Genomic DNA, 14658 nt, shown 5'->3' on the forward strand with positions numbered 1-14658 from the left:
AAACACAAAAATGATTTAAAAAAAAGTAAAAGAAAGAATAAAACAGTTCAAACATGATGTTCCAAATTTTTATTCTGTATTAATTAATAAGCCAAAACACCGGTTTTGCAGCATGAATAAACTGGTCTGTAAAAAAATTGAAATTCACACACAAGTTACTATCAAGCTCATTATTTCAAGCTAATAAATATAAAACTGATCATGATTCACTATAAAATATTGCTTCTATGGGCTAAAATCCTTCCTACACTCCATAGCTTGAGGACAGGAGCAGTGAGTGAGCTGGTTATAAGTGGTCAGTGTCCAACAAGTTAAAGGTTGTGTGCCTGACAGATGTTCAGAGAGTCTCTGAGCATCAAGTCACGCAGGCGCCACAGTGCATCGGCCATGGTGGTGTGGGCTCCTTTGCTCTTTAGCCAATGAGCTGGCAACCGGCTCTCCTGCTCTTTGGTCAGGTAAGCATCTCGCCTTTGAGCTGTCATGGAAAAAGATGGTTGATCTTGTTAAATTAAGAAGTTGAAAGGTATACAATGAAGTTATGATGAGAAAATATTAAGACCCACACCCTCAAATCTTATTAGAGCATGTGGGAGTTATCTGTGGTATGTTGTATCCAACATAAAACTATTGCACACCCAGAAAATGAAAATAAAGACTTAAGGACCCCCACCTCTGAGCGTTTGGTCCCACTTGCTGACAGTGCTCGACTCTGAATTCAATCCCTCAATGTACTTCAGGTAGGCTTCAGAGTGGAGCACCCTCTGGGTCTTTGGTGGTGGAGCCACAAACATGGGAGAGGTTGGCTGCAGGTGTGATGGCTGTCCTTGTCCTGGATATGGTGGAGGAGCATGTGGTCCCGGGCTGAACATCCCAGGCTAAAATTGAAAATAAGCAATAGAAGGTGAACAACATGTGGAACCCTGACTTCTTTGTTAATTTTTACAGTTACTATGTAAAAGCTGAAGCAGATACAGTTGATTAACAATTGTGCAGGAAATAAATTATTACCAATACTCATGACCATATTTCTATATTTTCAATTAAATGAAGTATGCTTTATTGGCATGAATGTAAGAATGTTGCCAAAGAATACAATAAAAGCCATTAATAGTAATAACAATAATGATCAATAATGATATCATAACAAGAGTTACAATCAGGACGGTGATTTGCAAAGGATGAAAAAACTGGAATGATTCGCATCTCTGATATAGTAATAAAGGATGTGAACTCAGTATTTCATAAAACAGTTCTCACCTGTTGCATGTAATTCCCTTGTGCAGGACTGCCTGCCATGCCATTCATGCCAGGACCCATCATACCTGTTAAATGACAATATTTCATTTTTTGACGTAAGTAACTGCAGTTTGAAACTTGGATGTTTAAATATAAAAATGTTCAACAATGTTTTAACATTATTTATGGAAATGTACATTTTTATTGTCAGTTGAATGTTAGTTGTTTGGTTTGTTTTCACAAGCGCCATGTCTGAATATGCATGTGGATGTAGCATGTTGGAGGTGTCGCCTATGAGTACACTTGGTAAGGACTTTGGACACCAGAGAGCTGTAACGGCTCAGTGAATGCATCAGGCTGCGCGACCTGTGGACCAGGTAAACCCCTCCGGCAGGAGAGACACGACTGGATGTGACTGAGCAGGTGTGGCTTGGTCAGTGGCCCTTACCCTGATGAGGCATGCCAGGGTACCCAGGCATACCTTGCTGGAGATGGTGAGGAGACAGAAAGGGCCCCCCTGCAGGGTGAGGTGGCATTGGGGCCACACTCAGCAAGCCCTCATGGGGGCCCTGCATGGACATGTAAGGTGGGTAAGCTCCCATCATGCCTTGGGGAAGAGGACGAGGAGAGGACAACATAACCATGCATAAGTGACATGCATCTGACTCTAAAATAACATGCAATTCTACTGTGTTCTAAAGTGGCTCCTTTCACACACCAACCCTAAGCACAGAAGTGGTCCTGCAATGTTTGGTGTCCCGGCTATTTTTTTATTTTATTTTATTTTTTAACAAAACCATCAAGCTAGTGGCTTGATCTAATTCGCTGTGATATGATAATGTATCATCTAAATTGAAGATGTGTTGAAATATATTGTTTCTATGATGCATAGCGCTGCAGATGTGGACGATTCGGCCTGAAGGAACACCATCGATTACTGCGTACTGATGTTGCTTGTAGATTTTCCAGCTGTCATATAGAGAATTGAGGATGCAACCCATCGTGATGCATTGTGATATCCAATTGAATGAAATCATTGCCAGGATAATCGTTTTTGTATCAAATCGTGACTACTAAATTGATTATTGGGCTACTCTCTTCAAATAATGAATAACCGTCTCCTGTTGCACACTTCTTTTTCTCCAACTTTCTATTACGAGAAGAGCAAAAAGAGAGTTGAAAGAGAAAGATCGTGGATGGCCATGCAATGTGACAGGACACCTGACTGTGATTCCAGCTGTAACAGACTAGTTTTAGAATAACCTAAATAACTGGCATATTGATGTTAAAGGGCCAGTGTGTAAAAGGAGCAGACAACACCAATGGTCCTGAGATGTTAGCTGGCATAACAAGCAAAACAAGTTAAATGAAATAGTAAGTATTTTGTGGTTTAAAAAAAAAAAAAAATCATGCAATAATGTCATGCAGTTTGAGTAATGAGGCTAATGATGATAAAAACTATAAACATGAAACAAATGCAGCGGCAGCAAAAGAAGAAATATGTTGCTTAAGGTATGTAGCTTTAAAAATGGTTAGGAAATTAAGTTGATCTTGATTATTTAACAGTCCGGTCTGACTTCACTGCTACCTTGTTGTCAAACACTCGTGCTGCCTCTGAGAGGGGTTACCTGACACAGGTGTCATGTTCTGGTTTATCATTCCCATAGTGCTAGGCGAAGGCACCACCCCCATCAGTGACCCTATGGGGGTACCTGCTCTAGGGGACACTTGCTTCTGGGTAGGTCTCTCTCGATCTTGTTGCTCCACTATTTTGGCTGCACGCTCTGGAAAAAAAAAAATCTGTCTTTACTTCCGTTCACAGCAAAGGACTTTCAAACCCACATATGTGCTTCTTCTTACCTTCATACTCTGCTTTCTTGGAAGCCTCGAGGTTCCTCCACTCGGTGCCCACAAGGCGACTCAGCTCTCCAAAGGAGTAGTCTGGGTGTCGAGCTTTGATGACTGCTCGCATTTCACTGCTGAACAGGATATAGCCGCTCATGTTCATCTTCCTCTTGGCTCCCTCCTTCTTCGATAAGCCCTTCACCTTAGGAGTGGACTTTAGAAAAACAAAGACATGACAGGTTGTGTGTTTATTACAATCTTAGTAGCAAGGGGGTCAAGCCTTTGGGTTTTGGTCTTTTGGGTACCTGAGAAGGTGTGTATGGCATGACGTCCATCTCGTTTGCATGTGGAGTTTGCATCTGAGGAACAGAAGGAGTCGCTGGAGCCTCCTCGTCATCCATGTCGTCCATATCATCTTCAGCATCCTCCAGATCTGCCAGTTTTAACTCAAGCTCATCTATCTTCTTGTCCAAAAAGGGTGATGCTTCTTTCTGCGGCACAATCAATTTTCTGCCCAAAGATACATATAGTGAATAAACAAAAACACAGACTGAGCTATATAAATGTATAGATTTGAATAAGAAGCCCTTTTATATTGGCAATGCAAAGCTTTATATATGCGCCAAAATGTTTACCGTAATGGATGTAGCAGCTAACAGCTAGCCACATTTAGCTTGACCATCATGTTTGTTTACTCTTAAATCGTGTTTGACTGTGCAAGATTACACATTTTTAAAAAGTCCAGACCCTGGTTGTTGGTGAATTAATCGATTAGTGTGTGTTGTGCCGAGTTGGTCGTCGCGTTGCACACCACACACTATAAGAGCTGATCTGTTAATCGAAATAATAGACTGGGACACCAATATTACACGGTTGCAGAATCAGAATAAATGTACAAAAACTAAATGAAAAGTGGAGCTTTGTTACGGGGCTGTTGAGGGGTCGCATTCTGCAAAAGGGCTAGAGTCCTCGCTCTGCTTAACTGACAAACCTGAAATAGTAGATCTCATCCTCCACTACTTTGGAGGAGAAGGAGAAGCGTTTCAGACCCTTAAACTTTTTCATCTGCTTCTCTGTGTCGATGTAACGGCTCTCACACAGCAGGATATCATCTTCCAAAACCTCAGTGGGTCTGCATGACAGGAAGTCCTTAAAGGAAGACACCATACATTTGCCTGGAGAGCAAAAAGGAAGCAAAAAATATACTTTGTTTTAAGGCATACACACATATCAAACTAGCAGAATGAGGGAACAGAATACGTGAGAACTGTTTGAACAATGAGCATTCTTGCAGTTCAGTCATCTTGCTAAGCTTATCAATAAATAAAAAATGATACAAATCTTGTGATTTAATTCACTTCCACAAATTACATAAGTTTGTTTCCCCTAGCAGTGAATTGTTACTTAGATTTCTGGGGAGTTATCAAAGTCGTACCTTTGACACAAGTCAAGGGCAGAGTCTCCTCCAGATGGCTCAGAAACACTTCTCGTTTGTAGAACATCTTCGTGGGTTCGTGCTCTGTTTCCTCAGGATGAATAAAGATCGGTCCAAAGAAGAAAGCACTAGTAGTTCCATTCTGCACCCACAGCTTCTCAATCCTGCAGCCCAGTCAAGACAGCCATGTTACATACAGTTTAACAAGTACCAATGTCACATCAGGCTCCATAAGAATGAGGTATTCTTACTCTTAGGTATAAAATACACCAAAACATTTTGACCAACCTGGCAACCCTTTGCTTGGACAGGCCGTGGGACTGAATATAAACACAGTCTCCCACTTTAACCCATATGTTGTTGAAGCGTAACTGTTCGTAGTACTGACAGTCAGGCTCGCCTCCGCTCATCTCCACGGGGACGTCCTCTCTCTCCTAAATGAATAAATATTCAAGACAAGAGGACTTAGTTTTCGTTTGTACTGTGACATACAAAATTCCACATTTTAACTACCATGACTTTCAGTTACCCAGTTCCTTGTCAGGAAATACCTGCTAACATTCTGTTACCCAAGTTGTTTCATTGTTTTTGCACCGTTGGGACGTCAGGTTTAACTTAACTAGTAGTGACATCCAAACTAACCAAAATATTATTGCATGAAAACTTCATGTGACCAATCAGTGAAAAGCATTTTTTTTAATGCATTGTTTGTCACAGTGTTGCCTCTTGCCCTAATTGTCTTTAAACGAAATAACAGTTTAAATTAAATTCAGTTGTCTGCCATTAATTGACCATCAGCTATTGAAATGTATGTATATTTTTTACAAAGCATTATGATGTGGTGATAACTAATCTATTTCAGATAATGCACCAAACCAAATTACCCAACCTTTTAAACAAGGCAACATAAAAAACGCATTTTAAGGAGGATTTACACCGAATACGAACTACAGTTAAGATTTATGTTGTTACTTATGCCTACTTTGGAACCTGTGAGCTGTTAGCATTACCTAAGTAGTTAGTTGTGCGTAGACTCCCTGAAATAACATTCAAAGTAGTCTATGTTTAAACCTAAGCATAGTGGTGCAACCCAGTGCTAGACCTCATCCTTTACACTGAATATTACTTTAGAGCTACTGTCATTAGGTCAGTATTAGGTATCAACTCATAACCTCTAACTCTAACTTTGTTTCCCCTTAAATGCAGTCAGCTCACCTTGTCTACAAAACTGCCACTCCCTGTGTATGAGATTGTCGTTTTGTCCAGGTCAGGCTTGGCAAACATTGAAGCAACACGGACAACAGGCAGCGGCACGTCCCGAGGGAGTAACTTCAGGGAGCTTGCAGGCATGGCCCAAATCTTGATCTTCTTGAAGGACTTTGACCTGGCGGTGTAGCGGGATTCACAGATGTACACGTCCTCGGCTCTGTAGCCCTCAGGTTGCATTTTGAAATAATCCTTCAGGAACCAAACAGGAAAAAAAAATCACAATTATGTGAACAGTTTTTTTTTCTTCAGGTAGATAAAAATGATTTGTGTGGTTCAGGCTCTTACCTTCACAAACATAACCACACATTTGCCCAGGACTTTACTGATGGACACTTTGTTGTAGTAGTCACTCTTAAAAACCTCCATTTCAAGAAACTTGCGTGTGGCAAGATGAAAGGTTTCACTGGGTCTGTAGAACCAGCATCCGTGGAGCCACTTCTCACCTTCACACACAAACCATAGATACACATATTAGCAAATAAACAACAACATTTAAATAGAATAATCATTGAATTAATTGGACTTTAAAACAAATAATTTCAGGGAATTTAAACTTCTGTCTCTGAGTAATTCTGTCTAGAGATTTCCAGTGTTCTCTGTTTATGAACACATAACTGTAAGTCATTGATGATTCTTTGTCACCTGCTTTATCCTCCCACAGACGCTCAATACAGACGATGTGTGGCTTCAGGTTGGGCTCTGATGGCTCCACATAGACAAACTCCCCCACGTGGTAGGTGCAGTTTTCAAAGCTGCAGTCCTGACTGTACACACGCTCCGTCTCCAACTCTGGCTTCCATGACCCTCCTTGCTGGTCCCCTGCTTTCTCACCCTCTTAAAGACGTTCATTATTATCAAATTAATACCAAATCATTATTTACATATTTTTTTGTTATCAATGTATAATCATTTTCAAATGCAAACCTTTTCCCCCCTCCTCCTCTTCCTCCTTCTTTCGGTCCTCATCAATTTCCTTTGGAATTTTCTCCCTCTTTTCCTGCTCCACGTCGTTGTGCAGGTGTTTCAACGTGTAGTTGAGTGCGGATGTGAGCAGGATCTCTCCATTCTTGCATAGCTCATCCCTGATCTTAATGAAAAACTGCTGGAGCTCAACAGCATCCTCAAATATCTCTGAGTCAGTCCTGCAAAAAACGAAAAAGAAAACTGTGAATAATCACTTTTGAAAAGCGGTCAGCTGTCTGTTTCAGCTGTTTGTTGTAAAGTGAGCCCTGACTGAACTCAAACCCTGGACAGTTTACAACAACTGACACAAATATGTAAACAATCATATTCTAAATATCTGCAAAATGTATGTCCTAAATTGGGACCCAACCGTTAAACTAAACACCTAACAAAACTATGTTTAAAAACAGTATCAGCTAAATGTCTCTGGATCTCTAAAGTTAAAGTTAATTACACTGCATGTAAAAGAAGACTTTGACAAAGGTGTTGATAAGGATTTGTTAAACATGGAGCATACTTATTAAAATTGTATTTCTTAGCGATAATACCGTTGTAATCAGGGATAAACAAAACAAACTGATTAAACACACATATTGAGCAAACACTTTTACTGATACAGCCTTTGGCAGTCTTTTAGAAATACCTGTGAAGCCTCCGTGCTTTCTCCAGCACTTCAAACATGTGTTCTTGGAAGACGTCCAGTCTCCTGTAACGGCCACGGTCCACATTCATCCTGATGACATCAAAATTAAGTGGAGGTTTTTCAGGAGCAGCTGGATCTACAGCAGGAATCTCAGCCAGTGAGTCACTGTAGCAGCGGCCTTCTTCATCCTGGTGGCCCAGCACAGACACAAACAGGTTCCTGATAAGCTCTCGTACCAGAGTTCCCACAGCAGGAGGCCCTGAGTCTTCACCTCCCTCCTGCTGCTTACGGGTCTCCAGCAGCACGCGATGCAAGACAAGAGCATCCCTGTATATCAGAGACTCGGGCTCGTTGTACATGCACGCATTGTTGAACATGAGAGCAAAGTCCTCCATCAGGGCATCAACATCTTGGTAACGACCGGCCACCATGTGGCTTCTGAGGCGCTCCATGTCGATGGGTTTCTTGATCGTAGCATAGTAGTCGGGAAGCTCGGCACGGGATGGCAGGCGCAGGAAGATTGTACTTAAACGTCGACCTCGGCGGTCAGTGAAGTTTCGCACAGCATCATAGAGCTCATTTAACCTCTGCTGAAGAGGGGTGAGGTATTTGGACTTCTTTGGAGAAACACCACTTTTTCCTAGAAAAGAAAAAAATGCACTCTGAATCTGATTTACAATCCTGTTTAAATCAGTCAAAAAAAACTGGAACCAATAGCAGCATGCATTTATTGTTGTCTTTTACAAGAAGAACCATTACTGTTTTGGCTAGCCATCATTTTAACTGTAACCATTTAAGGGGGGTGAAGGGCAAATTGTGATAATTTGGATAGTTGTCAGTGTTCTAGGAAGGTTCACCAAACAAAGATTTCCCTTGTTTCAAAGTTAAAAGCAGCCTTCAAAGTTAGGAATCTATATGTTGTAGTACATTTATGGTAACTCTATGCAGTAATGTATAATGCATCCACATTTTTAGTAAATAGGCTTAAACATCCGAAACACAAATCAAACATACTTAGTTTCAGTTTTGGAGACCCAACATCATCCTCGTCAGGCTGCGGTCCCAGCTCTTTGCGCTTGTCCTTCAGTATCTTCTCCAGAATATCAGCATCATTATACACCTGAGGTAAATAACCAGAAATCTGTAGCATCAGTTTTTGAAATAAACACAACATACTTGTGTTCTATTGAAAGGATAGGCGCTCAGTGTAGAAACCCCTCATCCCAATTATGCCCTACTGATAAGGTACATAACCTACCACAAGGCCTGTCTTTGCCACCTTCAACAGACCCTGGCTCCGTTTATGCGAGCTAGCTAGGTAGCGATAATGCCAATGCTATCTGCCCTACCACATCCCTATTGGCCCCCACAACTCAACCCTGTAGATCGATGTAGATCGCTTTCAATTGGAAACCTCCCTTCACCTGTGTTTCATCCAATTAGTCACACAACACCTCGTGAAGACTGGACAGTTAACTTCAGCATCCCACAGCAACCCCCTGTCCACAGCAGCTCTAGCCACCCACCATACCCACACTAAGACTGCTTGATTATGGCAAAATAAACAGTCAGGATTAGTTTGATTGGTACTGTGATCACGAATATTAAACACATTGGTTTTAAAAACGTCTTCATCCCATGCATGAGTCATTTGCCCAAATTCTAATTACAAACACTCTGAAACATTTACCACTTGTGAAAAAACGTTTGGCCAAAAGGAGCGCAGGACGGCATGTGGCACAGTAATCGATGAATCTCGATGGTCTTGTTTTTCACGATCGTGGGAAGCCAAAATCATAATTGAAACCGGCTCAATTGCCCAGCACTAGCCCATGTGCAGAACTTTTTTATCCTACCTGCCCATCCACATGGCAATCACAGCCCAAACAGCATTTCCATCTTCAACACACCCAGGCTCTATAAATGGAGCTCCAGGTAGCGACAATGCTTAAACTACCAGTACCAACCACATGGCCCTAATGGCCGCGCCAACCAAAACACAACTATTCTGTTGGGGCTAGAGCTCCTCCCAGCTGGATTAGGTTGTATGCACTAGTCCTTCAAAGAGCAAAACAATTAGACAAAAGAAAGAAGAAGAAAAAAGCTCATGACGAGACTGATTTGCATTCAGCAAAAGCTAATACTGGCTTTGTGTAATTCACACTCTGAAATGTCTACCTGAGATCCCTCCTCATTGTAATGCCGAGCGTTACGGAACATCAACTTCATGTCATCCATCAGGGCGTCCTCTGAGGTGTAGCGCTCAATGCGTATGTTTTGCTCGATGGTCTTCAGGTCCATTGGTTCTAGGATGACCTTGTAGTAATCGGGGTAGTCCTTCTTTGATGGTTTGACCATGAACAGCTCACTAAGACGGCGATTGGTGCCCGCCTCCTTGGCCTCATTCACTGCAGCATACAAGGCCTTCATTCTGTTCTTTTTCACATTTTTCTTGTGACTATAAGGATCAAAGAAGAATATGAATGAGCTTGGATGGCAACTCTCTATCCCTTATTTTTGATTCAATTTGTAATACATAATATACATATGCAAGAGAAAACAAAATGGATATACATTTTAGAAAAAAAACCTGTTTACCTTTTCCTTTTGATGCTTCCTGCATCAGAGGACAGAATACTGTCTCCATCCTCATCGTCTCTCCTCAGAAGCTCCCTCTTTTTTGCCTACACAAATAGACAGATCACCGGGCTTGGAACTATCTCACTGGACAATTACAATCACTAACACACATCTGCATGAGGGAAAACATCTTCCAAGTGTAGAGACAAAGAAGATTTCCTCACCTGCATGATCTGCTGAAGTCTAAAGGCCCGTTTGTAAATGCTTGAGTTAGGCATGTTGTAGCGCTTAGCATTCTCAAACATCAGATTGAGGTCCACATCCATCTGCTCCACATTTTCATACTCGCCATTCTTCATCTTAGCCCTGAGAAATAAACGACGTTATCAAGGGCATGAAATTATCTTTGAAATCGTCAATAGGTTAATCGACCACCCTAGTAGCTGTAAAATAGGGGGAAAAAACAGCTAAATCTCCAGAATGATGCTTCCTTACCTGATCTGCTGCAGAGCGATGGGCTGTTTGATCTGCTGAAAATAATCGGGGTATTCTCTGCGAGAGGGCAGCTGCTGGAAAGGTTCAGAGAAGACCTGACCCTGGTTGTTCCTCGCACCCCTCACAGCTTCATACAGCTGGAAGATCGGGTTACTCATCTCCATACTGGAACTCTGACTCTCAGCCTCAGACTCCCCCTCGTCATAGCACACAGAGCCTGCAAACAAATGCCAAGTTGTTATTTTTTTTTAAACACAAAAAACAAGGTATGTTTATCTCGAGCCAAAAGTGGTGATACCTACCAGAAAGCACGGGGTCGTCCTCGCTCTCCGAGCCGTACTGAAGAGCAACACTGACGCCAGAGAGTCGATCTCCCTGGCCTGACCTGCGATTCCTGAATCATCAAGAGATACACAATCAAAGATCTCAAACTAATATTTCTTTATCAGATAATACATTTTGGGATTTTATTTGAGACAAAAACGATAGACTGAGAAACTGTAGTTGTTTAATACCTGATGCGAAGACTAGATTTAGTTGGTTCAGCATGTTCAAGATCAGTCTTCCGCTGGATGAAGGCTTTCTTTATGGCATTAGCATCCTAAACAATAAGAAAACAATTGCTTGGATCACGGATGCTTTATTGCACTCACAAAATTAAAAATTAAAAAAATAAAAGATTTACCTTGAAAACCTGAGATCCTGGTTCGTTGTATGTTTTGGCATTTTTGGCCATCAGGTCCACATCCTTGGCCATGGCATTCACGCTTTTATAGTATCCAATCTGTGCACAAAGAATAAATTACAGCTTGTTCAAAAAATGTTTGCATAATTACAAATATAACGCACAACCAAGCAATGTGTCAACAAAACAATTGACTACCTGTATTCTCTGAGCAATAGTCCTCAGGTCTATTGGCTCCTTTATAACAGCATAGTAGTCTGGGTAATGCTGGGAAAGAAAGACAGGCCAGTTAATGGTAGCTTACGTGAAACACTTTGAGGAGAAGGTCTTTGGACTCTTAGGAGGACTCACCACTTTGGAAGGCAATTTCTGGAACAGTTCACTGACCAGACGTCCTGAGGGATCCGCATGGGACACAACAGCCTCCAAGAGCTGCTCCAATACCTCCTTCAAACTGCCAGTTGAGGTCTAAAACAGAAATAAGCAGACATCTCCAGTAATGAAAAAAAAAAGTTGTATTGGAGATAGTATTCAGCTGCTTCTATTCAACTACATGTTTTAACACTGCAAATACATTTACTAGATAGTTGTATTTCAGTCTTTTTCCAGTGATCTTACAGGCATAATTAAAACATGTTATTGATTCACAAAGGCAAAAACCTCAACTCAACAACACATTTTACCTCATCTTCAGTTGAAATTCCTGGAGTATCCATCATGTCCTCACCATCTTCATCATCTTCATCTCCGTCTCCAGGTTGAACAAATTCAGTTCTTGTTTGCAAATATATCTCCCACAGCTTGCATGCAGCTCGGTACTCCTCACTGTCTCTCTGAATTGTTGTGCGTAAAAAAGAAAATAAGATTTCCATGGACATAAGAAGAGCGCAGCAAAAGCTTGTGATTTTTCATTAGAAGTAAAACAGCCAACCAATGATGGGAATACAGCTGTGCACTTTCATCTTCCTACCTTGTAAAATGATTTGGCGTTGTTGAACATGAGTTGGAAATCTGCAGTTAGTTGATCCAGGTCATTGTAATCTTCTGACTTCAGTTTATACTGAATTTTTGTCATATCAATTGGCTGGGACACGACTTCATAATAGTCAGGCAGATTCCTGGAAAGAACAACAAAGATCAGACATCACAAGGAATATCTCATTACACTGTCTAGTAAGACCCACCAACCAGTGAATCCTTATTGCACACGTCAAAGTCAACTTTATTGTCAATTTCAAAATATGCCAGACATACAGTGGAATCGAAATTGCGTTTGTCTCTGTCCTGCGGTGCAATACAACCAAAATAAGGTAAAATAAGATAAGGTAAAATAGATAACATAAAATGAGGTAAAAAGATAAATAATATTTACAGTAATAAATTCTAAATTGTGCAAAAGGTACAAAATGGTAAATAAAATAAATAAAATGTAAAGAAAAGGTAAACTTGTGCAATATGTGCAATGCGCAGTAAACTGAGTGTACTTTTGAATAGTTAGCTTCAGAGTTATTAGTCCAGAGTTCTGTAAACTTGTGCAATGTGCAGTAAATTTGCTTTATCATTATTTTATTATAGAGGCTATTTATACTGCAATACCTTCTCTTTGGTACTCTCAAGAAAAAGTCCCCGAGTTGCCTTCCATGCTCATCCTTGTGGTCCCTGACAGCATTAAACAGCTCATGACATACAGCAATCTGAAGGGAACAAGTAATCACAATCCTCAAACACTATTTTCAAGAGAACACATTTAAACCAGAAGACGTACACACACGCACACACACACACACTCTTGCACAAATAAAACCACACACTGAACAACATGTATTTACTGTATCTACAGGAGGTAAATTGGAGATTCTTCTTTTTTTCCTGCCACTTCCAGGAGTAGACGCGTTATCGTCGAGGTCACCGCCTCCACTGATGCTGCTGGAGGGCGAGGTGGCTCTTCTCCTCTTGGAGGTCGCTGACATCGCTGGATGGATTTACGACAGGCTAGCTACAAAAAATAAATACAAAATAAATCGGGATCACACAACCTGCTTGTTTAAAAATGAACATTGGTTATTCATATGTGGTTTAAAAAGTCTTAAACTGGAGCTCTTTAGCCGCTTAGCGTTAGCTCCGCTCGGATGGATGAGAAACAAAGCACACAGATGTTATCATCGCCTAGTCGACGCTTTTCCCCCACAACAACCCAGCCATTAAAATATTCATAAAATCTCCACGAAACCCACTCCAGCTGTTATAGGTAAAGAAAAATATATCTAACAACAAAGTTACCCGAAACTCAGCAAAGTCTGTCGTTTCCCTGAGCAAAAACTGGTAACGACTAGCTCGCTGGCTAGTGTTGTTTGAAAACTCCTGTCCGGAAGTTTAAGGTTGTATTGTGTTTGGGCAGATTAGGAAAGTGCCATTTTAGGCAGTGCTGCCCTCTACAGTGTGGGAATGGTAATGCAGCATGAGAACCATGTCCAAGGAGTATGCTGTGAAGCAAACATTACAAATAAATTCGTTGTTAAAATGTTTATATGAATAAGTGAAGTTTAAAACTCATTATTGTAGACCGTAGTGTAATTTAACTCTACGCTACAAAGAGCTTCACAGACATAAGAAAAGATAAAATAACAATAAATCTTTTGTCTTTTCATTATAATTCTACAGTCTGAGAGGGAAATTCTTGGAATTTAAAAAAAAAAAGGCGTAAAATTAATTCATAGCCCAATCATTAAAGAATGTCTTTAATAGTGTTTCAGAGGAGTATGCTGATGTTGCTTCCCTGGCTGTAAGTGGAGATATATCACAGAGCTGTATAGCTTGTGGCAAATTATGTACTACACTGTCTCCATCCCTATGGGGACAGTCAACAACCAGTCTGGACGACCTTAGGCTGCTTCTGTATGAGTGTAATGAAAGAGAAACTGGCATGGGTCAAGGTCTGTGTGGGCTTCAAAACAAGAGGGGAAACTAAAAAAAGATTCTGAATTCAGATTCAGTTGGGGAAAGGGCTCAGATGTTGTCACTGATGACATTATCATTTAATCAGAATGATGTATTCTGTAACCATTGTCCAAAAATAATGATCATAAATTGGATAGTCAGATAAGATTAGCATTTGCCTAACCGTAATGACATTTTGACATGTCGCAATTCTAATTCATGACATCTACAACTCAATTCTCACTAGTAAAAATGTTCATTCTTGATATCAACAATTCTATTCTTACTAGTGACAAAGTTCATTTATGATATCTACAATTGTTCTAACATTACAGATATCATAAATTAATTCTAGATATCTAAAATGCAATTCTTACTAGTCGAAATTACATTATTGATATCTTGACCTGGAATTATTACATGTAAGAATGTAATTACAGATATCTTGAATTAACATTTCAACATGTCAAAATTTAATTTTGACATGTTGAAATTTAATTTCCACAATTAAAAACTAAATTGCTACTTGTCAGCCAGACTGTTTTAATGTTAAAAGGGCTTGCCATATAC

General features: G+C 40.5%; 1 protein-coding gene across 5 annotated transcripts; it reads right to left on the reverse strand.

The window, feature by feature from the left end:
* Positions 1-54: 54 nt before the first annotated feature.
* Positions 55-13549, reverse strand: pbrm1l (polybromo 1, like). 5 transcript variants are annotated; one of them, XM_020629004.3, is made up of 30 exons: positions 13432-13549; positions 12990-13147; positions 12748-12845; positions 12122-12269; positions 11835-11984; positions 11503-11619; positions 11350-11418; positions 11152-11250; positions 10982-11067; positions 10769-10860; positions 10467-10683; positions 10196-10337; positions 9990-10075; positions 9570-9849; positions 8406-8511; positions 7392-8031; positions 6710-6927; positions 6428-6619; positions 6071-6228; positions 5732-5974; positions 4805-4950; positions 4517-4680; positions 4073-4256; positions 3387-3591; positions 3097-3295; positions 2865-3020; positions 1685-1843; positions 1258-1322; positions 671-875; positions 55-475 (listed from the first exon to the last, which is right to left on the reverse strand). In XM_020629004.3, exons 2-30 carry the CDS (start codon positions 13119-13121, stop codon positions 312-314), a joined length of 4920 nt encoding a protein of 1639 aa, XP_020484660.1. In that variant the 5' UTR covers positions 13122-13147; positions 13432-13549; the 3' UTR covers positions 55-311. The 5 variants fall into 5 exon arrangements, with proteins under 5 accessions (XP_020484660.1, XP_065810844.1, XP_020484659.1 ...); XM_065954772.1 differs by having other exon boundaries at positions 2949-3020; positions 12981-13147; XM_020629003.3 differs by having other exon boundaries at positions 12981-13147.
* Between the last annotated feature and the right edge of the window lie 1109 nt (positions 13550-14658).

Source organism: Labrus bergylta, chromosome 5, assembly GCF_963930695.1.
Source record: "Labrus bergylta chromosome 5, fLabBer1.1, whole genome shotgun sequence".
Classification (NCBI taxonomy): Eukaryota; Metazoa; Chordata; class Actinopteri; order Labriformes; family Labridae; genus Labrus; species Labrus bergylta.

Coding starts and splice junctions, on each gene's coding strand:
- pbrm1l (XM_020629003.3), bottom strand. CDS start 13,121: ATGTCAGCGACCTCCAAGAGGAGAAGAGCCACCTCGCCCTCCAGCAGC. Junction 5,975..6,070: donor GTGTGGTTATGTTTGTGAAG/GTAAGAGCCTGA, acceptor TGGTTCCTGAAG/GATTATTTCAAAATGCAACC. Junction 1,323..1,684: donor CCCTGGCATGCCTCATCAGG/GTAAGGGCCACT, acceptor GTCATTTAACAG/GTATGATGGGTCCTGGCATG.